Source organism: Rutidosis leptorrhynchoides, chromosome 2 (assembly GCF_046630445.1).
Source record: "Rutidosis leptorrhynchoides isolate AG116_Rl617_1_P2 chromosome 2, CSIRO_AGI_Rlap_v1, whole genome shotgun sequence".
Lineage (NCBI taxonomy): Eukaryota > Viridiplantae > Streptophyta > Magnoliopsida > Asterales > Asteraceae > Rutidosis > Rutidosis leptorrhynchoides.
The window spans coordinates 661598207-661612661 of NC_092334.1; the positions used below are offsets into that span (position 1 = coordinate 661598207).

At 35.3% G+C, this 14455-nt stretch overlaps 2 protein-coding genes across 2 annotated transcripts; one reads left to right on the top strand and one right to left on the bottom strand.

Moving 5' to 3' along the window:
• Positions 1–8834: 8834 nt before the first annotated feature.
• Positions 8835–11236, top strand: LOC139893861 (uncharacterized). Its single transcript, XM_071877048.1, has 7 exons — positions 8835–9030; positions 9566–9596; positions 9688–9706; positions 10040–10140; positions 10218–10316; positions 10706–10878; positions 10993–11236. Exons 1-7 carry the CDS (start codon positions 8860–8862, stop codon positions 11077–11079), a joined length of 681 nt encoding a protein of 226 aa, XP_071733149.1. The 5' UTR covers positions 8835–8859; the 3' UTR covers positions 11080–11236.
• An 11-nt stretch (positions 11237–11247) lies between these two features.
• On the bottom strand, positions 11248–13609 carry LOC139890210 (cytochrome P450 86B1-like). Its single transcript, XM_071873106.1, has 2 exons — positions 12362–13609; positions 11248–11787 (listed from the first exon to the last, which is right to left on the bottom strand). Exons 1-2 carry the CDS (start codon positions 13607–13609, stop codon positions 11383–11385), a joined length of 1653 nt encoding a protein of 550 aa, XP_071729207.1. The 3' UTR covers positions 11248–11382.
• Positions 13610–14455: the final 846 nt, after the last annotated feature.

The window sequence follows — 14455 nt, forward strand, 5'->3', positions numbered from 1 at the left end:
TCTCTTGTGCTATCCTTAGCACATTGTTAAGAAATTGTTTTAGGGAAATTGTGTTGAAATTCGAGGTTGACCACGTGTCCTGACCTTATGTAGTGATATTGGAATGGAACTATGAGTTAGTGAAATATAATGGCGTCAGGCCAACGTGATTATATTACGTTAATTCATAAAAAGTCCCAATATTGCGACATGAGGAATAGAGAGCGAGTCAGAGAAAATTTATACACCACTCATTCGGAAATTCTAACGTTGTTACATAAGTAAGGAAGATACTCATTATCTTATTTGTTGATATACGAGAGATTTGTCTTAACCGAACTACTTACCCTATGTTTTATCATTCATAACTCGCTTGTTAGTGACAGCTTCGCACGTGAAGAGTTTTGGCCCAAGGACTTATGTCCTGATAATAGTCAAAATAACATTTAACTCATTGGTTTTCATAACCTCGTAACATTTGTTGGTCAAATGTCGCACGACGATTCAATTCATTTACTCGATCTTTCACGATCTTACTTCAACTTGTAACCTCTGAAATACAGATACTCTGTTTATCATCGGGAGTTGTACACGTTTGTTTAATTGGGCAGTTCTCACGGATTTATGGGTGAATAGAAGTAATAAAATATTTTATCATGTATACAATTTATAAAATCGTATATGTACGTATAGATTCAAATGAATAAGTTTACCTTAACTTATTTTGATTAGTACATACTAAATTATGTCTTCAAAATTATTTTAAAACCACACCTTTATTGAGTTGTTTAATTAAGTCAGATTATTTTATATAAAATGGTACACATTGTACATACTTCTAAATTACTAAGAACTTCATTCCGTTTATGTTGTCACATCAAACGTTTAAAGCTTTTTCAAAACCCCTTTTGATTGATCTTATCAAATTTTCACATTACTCTACAAGGTGTTTGGATCACGGTTCTTCTTATTCTCCGTTTAAGGATGAAACTTACCATTAAGTTCGTTGATAGAAACTCTTACACCACTTCGGATTCCAGTTTTATAAAAATTGTTGGAAAGTCCTTGCGCTCATAAAATTTTCCCTCTTATGGTTGGACATGGCCGAAACACGGACCGATAAATCAATTTTTTTTGGGGTACACTCGGTGGTCACCCTATTGTAGAAAAGGCGCTATGTGGGTTTCTACCCCAACTGTTGTTATAGTGGGTATCATGGATATATATTTCACTAGACCGTTTGAGGAGTTTCTACTCTCAATATTCGCTGTCAACCACAACACCCTCGTAAACATCAATCCTAGGATTCAATACTTTGAAGTGCACGAAATTATTTTTGGAGATTCATCTCACCTGGAGGCGGCCATTATTTATAACCCATGATTCGCGTTCTTTTCATCCGCACATAAATTTAAGAATATGGATGAATCCTAGATTTACTCGCTCCTTGTGCTAGGAAGTTCACCCTCGTTTAAAGATCACACCTTCCGTACGTCTTCCTTTTGGAAATGTAATGAAAATTTACTTTGAAGTCCATGATCCTCGTTATCTCCTTTGAGAGAATTGACTTAAATATCTATGCCACCGATGTGACTACTCCATATATTTTTTTTCCTTCATTGTTGCAACTATATTTCATTCGTCCCAGTTCGTCCCCTTGGGGAGCTCCTATTTTATTTGTCAAGAAGAAAGATGATTCGTTCCGATTGTGTATTGACTATCGCGAGTTAAACAAGTGTACTATTAAGAATCGTTACCCTTTTCCGAGAATTGATGATCTGTTCGATCAACTTCAAGGTTCGTCCATTTATTCTAAGATTGATCTTCGTTCTGCTTATCACCAATTGCATGTTAAAGAATCTGATGTTCTGAACACCGCTTTTCGCACCCGATATGGCCACTTTGAATTCCTTGTTATGCCGTTCGGATTAACAAATGCACCTGCTGTGTTCATGGACCTCATGAACCGTGTGTGCAGACCCTATCTGGACAAATTCGTTATTGTTTTCATCAACGACATCCTTATTTATTCTAAGAGTGATGAAGAGCACGAAGAACATTTGAAGTTGGTGCTTGATTTATTGAGAGAAGAAGAGTTGTACGCCAAGTTCTCTAAGTGTGCTTTCTGATTAAGAGAAGTTCAATTCCTTGGACATATTGTTAGTAACCAGGGAATTCAAGTTGATCCTGCCAAGATTGAGGAAATTGAGAAGTGAGAAATTCCGAAAACTCCTACTCAGATTCTTCAGTTCCTAGGTTTGGCAGGCTATATTAGAAGGTTCACTCAAGAGTTTTCACGAGTAGCGAAACCTCTGACTGCTTTAACGCATAAGGGGAAGAAGTACGAGTGGAAGAGTGAACAAGAGTCTGCTTTCCAGACTCTGAAGAAGAAGTTAACTTCTGCACTGATATTATCACTACCTGAGAGTAATGATGATCTTGTTATCTATAATGATGCTTCGTGCTGAGACTTGGGTTGTGTTTTGATGCAGTGAAAGAAAGTCATTGCCTACGCGGCACGACGGTTAAAGATTCATGAACAGAACTATACAACTCATGATTTAGAATTGGGAGCTGTTGTGTTTGCGCTTAAGATTTGGAGACAGCATCTTTCTGGGTTAAAAGTACGGTGTACACCGATCACAAAAGTCTTCAACAAATCCTTGATCAGAAACAGTTGAATATGAGGCAATGAAGATGGATTGAGACGTTGAATGATTATGATTGTGAGCTTTTATATCATTCGGGAAAGGCCAATGTTGTGGCTGATGCGTTAAGTCGTAAAGAAAGGGGCTGAACCTCGCAGGTTTAGGGCCTTGAATATGACAATTCGAACAAACCTCGCAAGGCAGATTCTTGAGCCACAACAAGAAGCCTTGAAGGAGGAGAATTTTGTAACGGGAAGGTCCGAGGCTTGAGTAAACAGTTAGAGGTACGAACCGATGGTACTCGGTATTTTACGGGACGCCTTTGGGTTTTGAAGTTTGGTGATCTGCGACAACTTGTTCTAGAGGAGGCTCATAAGTCTAGGTACTCTATTCATCCTAATTCAGGAAAGATGTATCATGATCTTAAGGAGCTGTATTGGTGGCCTCATTTGAAGGCTGATGTTGCTACGTATGTGCCTAAGTGTTTGACCTGTGCTAAGGTTAAAGCTGAACATCAGAACCGTCAGGACTTTTGGTGCAACCTGAAATTCCCGAGTGGAAGTGGGAAGGTATTACGATGGACTTTATTATGAAGTTACCGAGAGTTGTGGGTGGTTATGATACCATTTGGGTGATTCTTGACCGACTCACTAAGTCAACTCACTTTTTGTCGATTAAGGAAATGGATTCGATGGAGAAGATCACTCGTTTGTACTTGAAGGAGATTGTTTCTAGACATGGTGTTCCTGTACCTATTATTTCAGACCGAGACAGTCGATTTATATCGAGGTTTTGGCAACCCTTTACAGGAAGCTTTGGGAATTAAATTGGATATGAGCACCGCTTATCATCCGCAGACGGATGGTCAGAGTGAAAGGACCATTCAAACTTTGGAAGACATGTTACGAGCATGCGTGATTGATTTTGGTAATGGGTGGGATAGATACTTTCCATTGGTTGAATTTTCTTATAATAATAGTTATCATGGAAGTATTGAAGCTGCACCGTTTGAAGCTCTGTATGGTAGAAAGTGTAGGTCTCCTATCTGTTGGAATGAGGTTGGGGATGCTCAACTCACAGGCCCAGAAGTTATTCGTGAGACTACCGAGAAAATCGTACAGATTAAAGAAAGATTGAGAACCGCCAGAAATCGGCAAAAGAGTTATGCCAATAAGTGAAGGAACGATATTGAATTTCAGGTCAGTAACCGTGTTATGTTAAAGGTTTCACCTTGAAAGGGTGTGATACGTTTTGGAAAAAGGGGAAAGTTGAGTCCTCGTCTTGTTGGACCATTTGAGATTATCGAAAGAATTGGACCCGTGGCTTATCGTTCGAAATTGCCACAAGAGCTTAGCGCTTTTCATAACGTTTTCATGTATCGAATTTGAAGAAGTGTTTGGTCGAGGTCAATGAAACCATTCTTCTTGATGAACTTCATGTTGATAAACAACTCCATTTTATTGAGGAACCTGTCGAGATTATGGATCGAGAGGTTAAGACTCTTAAGCAGAGTAGAATTCCTATTGTTCGAGTTAGATGGAACGCCAGGCGCGATCCCGAGTTCACTTGGGAGCGTGAAGGTCAGATGAGGCAGAAGTACCCGCATTTGTTCCCAAATGATGAGAAAACCCCTGCACCTGCTTAAATTTCGGGACGAAATTTCCGTAACGGGAAGGTACTGTAACGACCCTACTTTTTCCGTTATCTTTTATCGTTAATTATTTAACGACCGTTAACTGTTATTCGTGCCACGTCATTTCTATGACCTATATTATTATTTTTGTAATAATATATTAATTATTATGTGTTAAATGAATATTTGTATTCATATTTTAAATCGTACGTTTCTACGTGTCGCGGATTTCCGTTCGGCGAATCTTTTCGGTTTTCAAACCAACGGTCGCGTTTTTGGGATATTTAAATCCTAATTATTTTAAATATGATATTTTAAGGTCATATTATTAATAGGTGTATTTATATTTATTTTTCGTCGCGCGTTTGTTATCTTTCCGGATTTTTAATCGCGTAAGCGTGTTTTCGCGTTTCGGGTTTCGTTCGGGCTTTCGGGCCACAAGGATTTATCAATTAAGCAAGTTGGCCCACCATGGGGCCCACCCCTTCACAAAATCGGCCGAAGCCAAGGGGGAGGGGGTAATACCCTTTCTCTTTTTGTATTTTCCTCATTTACACAAATTTTGGTCTCAAAATACCTAAACCTAATTTAATATTTTTGCTCTCCCCTTCTTCTTTCTCTCTAGTTGACGCCACCACCACCACCATTCATCATCTTCATCAATCAAAAATAAAGCTTGGATCATAAATCAATTAACACCATCGCGTTCCTTGTTTCGTTCTCTACGCGATCATATACTTTGTTTCTCGATTAGGGTATAAACCCTAACCCTAGAACTTTCCATTTTTATTTATTTTTCTGTATTTTGATGTTATATGATTAGTATGATATGTATAAATTGTTGTAATGTTGTTTGAATGCGTAGAATTACTCGTTTGCGTATGATTTCGGTTTGTAAATTTTGGACAGCAGTTTGAATCGTATATTCTGACTTTGTAACTGATATGAATGTTAAAATAAAGTACATAAATGAGTTCCTCTCATCAAGACATTAATTTTAGACTCCGGATTCATGTCGTTTCGATTCCCGGAGCCCTAGATACGCTTAATTTGGTTTTTGTTAAAAATTGAAAGGTGTTCTTGGCATGAACAAGGTTGGGTCCGACTTTGTGACCATCCTTGGTGTCTTTAGGGTGCCTCTTTTGGTTAGGACTGATGGTGAGACGAATATTCATGTTCGGGTCACCTAAATCCGAGCCACGGTTCACCCGTTTCGCCCGAATTAGTGTTTTGAGTAAATTGATTTCCCAAATGAAGTCATGGCTGATATGCACGACTTAGGGACTGTTCTTGGAGTGTTCTTGAGTTCATAAATGTGTCGGGTGGTTTGAGTAGGTGAAGTTACACATGTGGCTTGCCCGAAACCGACACCCGGGGCTCAAGATACGACCCGGCGAACTTTTAAACTTTATACTTATGGTTAATGATTTAACTTATGATAAAAATTAATGGATTTCATTATTAAATAAATTACTTATGTTAAAGAAGTAATTATTTTATTTTAAGACTTTTAATATAATTATTTATTATATTAATTAATTATTAATTATGATTTAATTAGCATGTTAATTAAACTTATTATTAATAACACTTTTATTTGTTAAAGGAAAATACTTATGATAAGTATTAAATTTAATTATGAGAAATTATTATAAGACTTATAATAAAGATTAAATAATTATTTAATTATTATAAGACTTAATTATTATTTAATTATGACTTAATTATTAAATACTTATGATTTAATAATTTTAATTAGAAACTTATGATATGATTAATAATTCATTATTAATTAATAATACTTATGATATGATTTAAAATTCATTATAAATTAATAATATTTATATTATGATTGATATTTAATTAATTAATTAAATACTTATGTTATACTAATTATAGCATTTCAACTTAAGTTAATTTTAATAATTCATTTTATTTAATTAAACTTATGTTAAAACATTATTATACACATTTGACTTTAAATAACATTATAACCTATGTTATTATTATAACTTACACTTTTAAAATTAATGTTGACTAGGTTTGACCAAGGTTGACTTTTGAGTTGACTTTCGGTTGACTTTGACTTTCAGTTGACTTCTGTTGAACTTTCTAAATTTGGAAACTTTCCAAAAATAGAAACTTTCCAAAAATAGAAACTTTCCAAAAATAGAAACTTTCCAAAAATAGAAACTTTCCTAAAATAGAAAAACTTTCCAAAAATGGAAACCTGCTAAAAATAGAAACTTTCTAAAAATAGAAAGTGTGTGTCCTTATGCTGTTCCAATCAAACCGATGCTTGCTGAGTAATGTTCTATGTCTACTTGCAACATGTACAATAGCTATCATACTAAGACTTGGCCTAAGTTAGTTATTTATTTCGACCTGCTTTATTTATAGGTCGGCGTTGTGATCTTTCGTGATCACTTTACTTTACGTGCTGTTCGCTTGTCTTTGTGGTTTCTTCAGTTGCTATTTAAGGTGAGTTATAGTCCCATTTTTCTATTTAAATCTTTTGGGATGAGAATACATGCAATTTATTTTATATTTTGGACAAGTGGAAGTTGGTTTAAATTATTCATTGTGAGTTGAACAAAAATATTCCCTAGTCTGGTAACTGTAATCACTGGTTTCTACTAGTGAACGCGAATCCTATGGATAGATCTATCGGGTTTGACAACCCCATTTCGAGCTAGTCGCGCTAGCAATTTATAATCGGAATGTTTAGTACTTCGTATTTTGTTGTAGATACACTTGTTCGGTGTATATTATTTATTGTGTTTGGCAAGGGTAAATAAATGGTTAAGTGGTTACCAGGTGGCTCACGGAAAATGGAATAATGTTTTATTATATGTTTTCTAGCATATAATTTGGTGGTTTAAAAGGAGTTTTATGTTTTCAAACATAAATTTTTTATTGTTTAAATTAAATATTGTTTGCAATATTAAACCTATAATTCACTCAACATTTTTGTTGACAGTTACTCGCATGTTTTATTCTCAGGTTCATGATTGATTGCTTCCGCTGTGCTTAGAGAGTCTGCATTTTTATGATGGCAGCTTTTGTTAAACATTAACTTGCATTCTATTTTGTTACATTAAATAGTGGTTGTTTGTTGACTTTGTTTTGGTCAACTTTTGGTTAAAGTTTTATTGTATAGTTTTTCTAAACTTATACATTTTAGTAGATTTCCTTTATAGGAAATCATTTTTAAATAAAGAATGCAAGGTTGTTTTATTAAATTCATATAGAGTTTCGATCAAGCTGTGGGACCAAGTGACGGAGCCGTTAAGTGCTTTGACGGAGTCGTCACAGTTGGCTTGTGACATTTATTTATTTCGAGCCGTCCGATTGCGTCATCTATTTGGTGTATCGGTTAGGATCTTCATTTCTCGAAGAAGATCCCGTTATTTATAGTATTCGTTATTTTTGCTAAAATAATAATAATAAAAGAGTTAATTACACCGATGGTCCATGTGGTCTTTGTTAAATTTCGTCGCTAGTCCCTAACTTTTAAAAATTATATGCTTCGTCCCTGTGGTTTTTAATCCAAACGGCGGTGGTCCTTTTAATAACTTCTGTTAATCAGTCTCCGTTACCTGGAACATGTGCCGGTCACATGATGGCTAAAAAGGTAATTTGCAGTCCTTGAAAATTGACAATCACATTCAAATGTAGTGTAAATTGACAATAACATTAACACTTAGACAATAACATTACAACACTGCAACCCATTTCAAAATGTAGTGCAGATCGACAATCACAATACAAGTACAAAATTAAATTGCGAAATGACAATCAAAATTCAAAGTGCAGCCTACTATTCAAATTCTACTCTAATTCAAAACACAACGATCATTAACACTATGACAAACCCAACAACCCAAAACCTAATCCTAAGCCTTCGAATTTCATCATCTTTAACTCTCAACAATCCAAATAATACCTCAATCGGGCAATTGCACCTCACTTGATCAACCCATCGAAAGAAAGAGCATTTGTACAAATTGTAAAATTTTATCAATATTTGAAAACGGAGCATTTAGACTACTGCAAATGCTAAAATTATCAATATTAGCATCTATTCATACCTGACATGTGTAAAAAAATCGTCTATGGTTCTTGGCAGTGGAAGAGGTTCGAATAATGGCATGACATCCGCAATAACACCTCATCGTAACGAGATAATTGCCTTAACGATTGATGCAGTGAATATTCCCTAACCAAATTGAACCCTAAAACTTTAATCGTGTGGAATTAGATCCGTGACAATGAAAACCTAGAATATGACGTTAGGGATTATAATCGTTATATAATGTTTAAGAGTCAAAGAGTCAATGTGTAAATTACCTTTTTAGTCATCATGTGACCGGCACATGTTCCAGATAACGGAGACTGATTAACAAAAGTTATTAAAAATGACCACCCTCGTTTGAATTAAAAACTACAAGGACAAAACATATAATTTTTAAAAGTGAAGGACTAGTGACGTAACTTAACAAAGACTAAAAAAAAAAAAAAAGTCGACACAATCGTTCGTTTGTTTACCTTTGGCGAAGCAGCAGTTTCGTAAAGCAAAGAAGTGGAAAAATAATACTAATGGCGAATACTAGTAAAGAAGCAGTAGTAAAAAACGCAGAGAAATTAGTTGAGATGATGATGAAAGGAAACGATGCATCTCATGATTCTGCTCACGCTTTTCGTGTTCGTGATCTTGCTCTCTCCCTTGCACGCGAAGAACACATTTCAAATCCATTTTCACTCCTAATCGTATGTAATTTTTTTATTATTATTATTATTATTATTATTATTATTATTATTATTATTATTATTATTATTATTATTATTATTATTATTATTATTATTAAATATTAAATTTAATCCTAATTATGTATCTCTTTGTTTATTTTAATCGTTCATCTGCACATGTATTCCATTCACAAATTAAGCTGCTTAAATTTGATGTTTAATTAGTTATTCAACTTGAAATTAGTTTTAACAAGTTTATCGCAAAATATAGTTTGATAATCGGCGCGGAGGCCTAAAATAGTAGTAACTGAAATGAAATAAGATCAAAGATAGAATATTGCTTTACATATGAAGTTGATGTTCAGAATATTGTTGAGCAGATTGATGAATTGTACTGTATTTTTTTTTTTTTTTTGAAAAGTTAATTGTACTGTATTTGATTTTATTAGGTTTAGTACTATAGGCAGAACGGCTAGTCTAATTTGCTGTCTAATTTCAGCATATTTGTGGATAACAAGTTTATGATATCTATTTCACATTATTAATATTTTTGCAGGTTGAGCTAGCTGCACTTCTTCATGATATAGGTGATTGTTTTTTATGCTACTGTTGATTTATGATTTCTAAAACTTTGTCTAAATTGTAGCTGTTGATGATAGTTTATAGTTTTATATGCAGGTGACTACAAGTACTTGAAGTAAGCCTCTTATTTGTTGCAAATATGTTAAGGTTTTTCATACGTCTTGATCGTCGCTACTGCTACTGTTGTGTATTTTATCTTCGGAAAATGGCTTTTGAGTTGTAGTATTTCGTTTATATGACAGTGATGATATTTACATGTGCTTCTGAATTTTATGTGTCAACAGAAAAGAGACCATTACAACCTTTTTAAAATCAAATTCTTAAGTTTACTAATTTTTTTTTTACAGTTTCATACATTGTTCATGTTTCATGTACCTCAAAGTTGTTTTGCCTTTTTGGTTCGCTTTATTCTATACAAATCGGAATGTTTTTCTTTTATGTTATGCAGGGATCCATCTGAAGAGAAAATTGTAGAAAATTTTCTTGCAAATGAGGGTGTGGATATCCTTATGAGCAGCACGATTTTAGCTATTATTATAAAGGGGATGGGTAGGTTCATCTACCGAGATCTAATAGTTGTATTAATTATCTTTATCTGGTACTTTACTCATCAAATAAATGTAAAGGTTTCAAGGAGGAGATAAATGGAGTCACAAATGGTTCTAATTCACGAGAGTTTGGTGTTGTGCAAGATGCTGACCGACTTGACGCAATCGGTGCTATTGGTAAATCAACATAATCTAATTAATGTCCAATACTATTCATCTTGGTTTCTTAAATGCTAATAGATATTTTTTTTTTTTTTTTTTTTTTTTTTTTTTTTTTTTTTTGAAAGGCAATGTTAGTGGTTAGCACACGAAGTTAATTCACGAAAATCCCCCCCCCCCCCCGAGACTCGAACCCTGGTCTCCTCGAACACCATGTTAACATGGTGACCAATGAGGCAAAGCCCCATTGGCAAATGCTAATAGATATTAAGCTTATGATTACAGTTTTTTCCCAGCTTATATGGCGTGCATGTATATTATATATAAACAAAAAGCATCATGGTTTAGTGAAGTCGGAGAAGATTATGTTTTATATTATTTACCATAATGAATGAATTTGTGTACAGGGATTGCTCGTTGTTTTACTTTTGGTGGAAGTAGAAATAGGGTGCTTCATGATCCTAACATTCAGCCTCGATTGGATTTGTCAAAGGACCAATACATGAAGAAAGAAGAGCAAACTACTGTGAATCACTTTCATGAAAAGCTTCTTAAGCTTAAGGATCTAATGAAAACAAAGGTGGTTATATTAAATCCACATGTTCTAATAGGAAATCAATATTAAATCTAAATAACATTCGTTTGAGAAACAAAGTCGCTTATCTAAAGATTAAAATTATTTGTTTGATATCAGGCAGGGAAGAAAAGGGCAGAGAAAAGGCATAAGTTCATGGAGGAGTTCCTTCAAGAATTCTATGAAGAATGGGCAGGGAAAGCTTGAAATAAGGTAGAACTGGAACCATGTTTTTCATTTCAATATAAACATTAATATGTCATCATGAATATTGGTATAATTTTATTAGCAAAGTAGCTATTTGAACATGAATCACCAACAAATCTTTTATTTATATTTAAGTAAGTTACAATAAGATGCATTTCCAAATTTTTTTGCTACTCTCTACCCACATCTTTCTTCAATCTGTGCAATACAACTTTGATTTATATAAATTGTTTTAAATTAAAAATCGTAAAGAAAGAATAAGTTATAAAAAACACATAAACACCACACATCGTCACTAGGAGCTCAATATTCGTTATTCTGATACATTTGAAGATCATACTTGTTACGTTTGCGAAGCTTCACTTTTAGCCCATGCTGCATGTACATCGTGAGTGCAAGCTTTGGAACTACATGATGGTTTTCAACCACCGCTACTTTATACCGGTATAAAATGGAGGCTGCAACGAATTTCATCTGGTAGTAGGCAAAGTCTTTTCCCAAACATAACCTGGGCCCACCGTTGAAGGCGGTGAACTTGTAGGCTGATTCACTCATGAACCGCCCGTCCCTCGTCCATCTTTCTGGTCTGAACTCCCTGCAGTCCTTTCCCCATATTGCTTCCATTCTTCCCATTGCGTATATGGCGTAAACCACTTTTGTTCCTTTCTTCAACACTGTCCCATCCGGAAATACATCATCTTCTACGACCTGCATTTAGTATTTTAGGGGAAACAATATAATGAGTTAGTAAAATTAAAGCTAACAACAGGTTGACCTAATGAAGCCTTAGGCTAGATGTGGTAAAATGGATGAGTGGCGGGATGGGTAACATATTGATGGGCCGGGTTGGTAACATATAGAAATGGGCCGGGTTGGGCAAGGTTGTAAAAGTTGCGAGTTGGGGACGATTCGGTCGGAACCTTGGAGGGACGAGTCAGTTGAGTCGGGGATGAGTCGGGCGCTGACCAACGTTGACTTAGTAATAAATAAATTAAACATATATATTACACACATATATATCAAACATAAAAACATAAATATTTCAAACATAGATATGTGGTCCAAAATCTAATTTTAAAAAATATAAAATTCTTGATCCTTTGACCCGATTTTTTTAGCGTTAACGGATTTTTAAGGTGTTTTTTGGGTGATTTGGGACAGGTTAGTCCCCAAACCAACGCATCGACCGACTTTTATATTAGCCGGGTTGGGTAACGTATAGAAAAGGGCTGGGTTGGGTAACATAATAGAATGGGTCAGATTGGATAGTAGCAAGTATTACCTCTTTATGATCAACTGGTACTGAAGGGTATAATCTTAACGACTCAGATATGGCTGCATGTAAATAGTCCATCTTTTTTACCTCTTCTGGTTTAAATATTAGGTCCTCATTTTCACGTTCACCTTCATCCTCTCTTTCCTTCACAATCCGACATATCTCACGCAGAATCTTTTCTTCCACCGTTGGATTGCGATCAAGAAGCCAAAAAAACCAACTCAATGCAACCGAAGAAGTATCCCTTCCAGCAAGTATAAAATTCACGCAAATATCGCGTAAAAACTTATCTGAAAAAGGTCGTCCCTGTTCATCTTTATGTCCCATAAAAATAGTCAACAAATCAGACCTTTGTTTCTTGTCTTCACCCTGCATATAAATTTCTTTCTTCCTGGTACGTATCACCTCGTCTGCAAAACTGTCTACTCCTATTATCGATTCCTTCAGTTTCTTTTCAGACCCGAGGTTAAAATGCCTCATGATCTTCCAAACTAGAGTTGGACTAACAAACCGTAATATAGTTGCTTCAGTAGCTGCTTCAAACGCTTGTGCAAATGGTATTTCAGGAAGCCCGGGACTTAAACAACCCGGGTCAACCCCGAAAGCTATCATACAAACATTATCAAAAGTCAATCTTAAAAGGATGTCTTGTAGATCAATCGCAGTAGATTGTTTTACAGACTCTTTCAAAACAGGCAACAATCGTCTGTGAACGAGCTCTAATAACGACTCAGTAGTCAAGTTTCTAAATTTAGACGAGTGAAACTCGATACTAGCTGTCTTCCTCTGTTTCTGCCAAATATCATCATCAGCATTAAAGATACCATCTCCAAGAAGATCTTTTAAGGCCTGACGAAAATACGGGCCTTTTGGGTATGCTTGAAACCTAGTTTTGAGAAGGTGCTCGAGGTTACGCGGGTCAGCAGTTACTATACAGTTAAGATTAGTAAACCATGGGCCTTGAAAAGTGAACGTCCCGTTTTGTTTACAAAGAATTTGAGAAATCCATTCGTACATGTCAACACGAAGGCCAAGTACTAACGAAGGCAACATCCCAACGAACGGCCACACGGGTAGCCCTTTTCGTTTCCTTTGCCTTAAAGCATGTATGGTAACGAAAACCAAAATGGCAACAAAAAGCTCGATGATTTGAACATCAAAAAAGAACTTCCGGCCAGTGACCGGAGAAATAAAGAATGAAGAATTAGACATGATGGTAGTGTTTAATGTGGAAGGTGAAGGATGATAGTTCATGTTGAAGTTATGGTAAGGGGAGGCATGTCATGAATTATATGAGGGTACGGGGCAAGTGTTACTTGTTGTGCATGAGAATGTGATTTGGTGAGCAGAAATGAAAGATTATGAGATGATTATTGACCAAATTAGGTGAATTTAGGGTAATCAAGAAATTAATGGTTGCTTTTTAAAAGTTATGTTGTTATGTTGTATATTGTATTTTTTGGGGAATAGTTGGTATGGGGGTTAACCTATAAGTGCTACAGGTCTCAACAAAGGTTAACAACCTGCTATCAAATTTATACACTTGTTGGAATGTTTTATAGTTTTATGGTCTAAACACGTTATGTAATTAAATATAAAATATTTGTATAATCGTGTAGTCATGGAGTTTCTAGATATATATCAACTTTATCTAATAAAAAGTATATACAGTAAATAACGATAGTATTGTCATTGTCCCTATATACTTAAAAAACGCGGAATTTGGTCCTTTTGCTCCCACCCCGGCCCAAAAAGTGTTCAAAACGACATTTACCTCAAACTCCACAGAAAAAGTGCAAAAAACCCCCTCCCCTTAACTATAACCAACTCACATAAAATATCCTGCCTCTCAGGGGGTAAACCGTCAATTTCCTAAATTAAAATAAAAACTTCACCCAAACACTTCGACAACCCGTATCTTCCTCCTCGCTCCGAGTTAAATTTCGCTGACTACACCGTTAAACTCGAAATATTTTTGTGAACAAAACGAAACTAACTGCATTCAAAACGGACACTTCTTAAAAAACGCTAAACACAACGACAACCCATATTCCTGCGCAGTTAAGAGAGAAATTGTCCCCAAGGAAACAACTTGTGTCT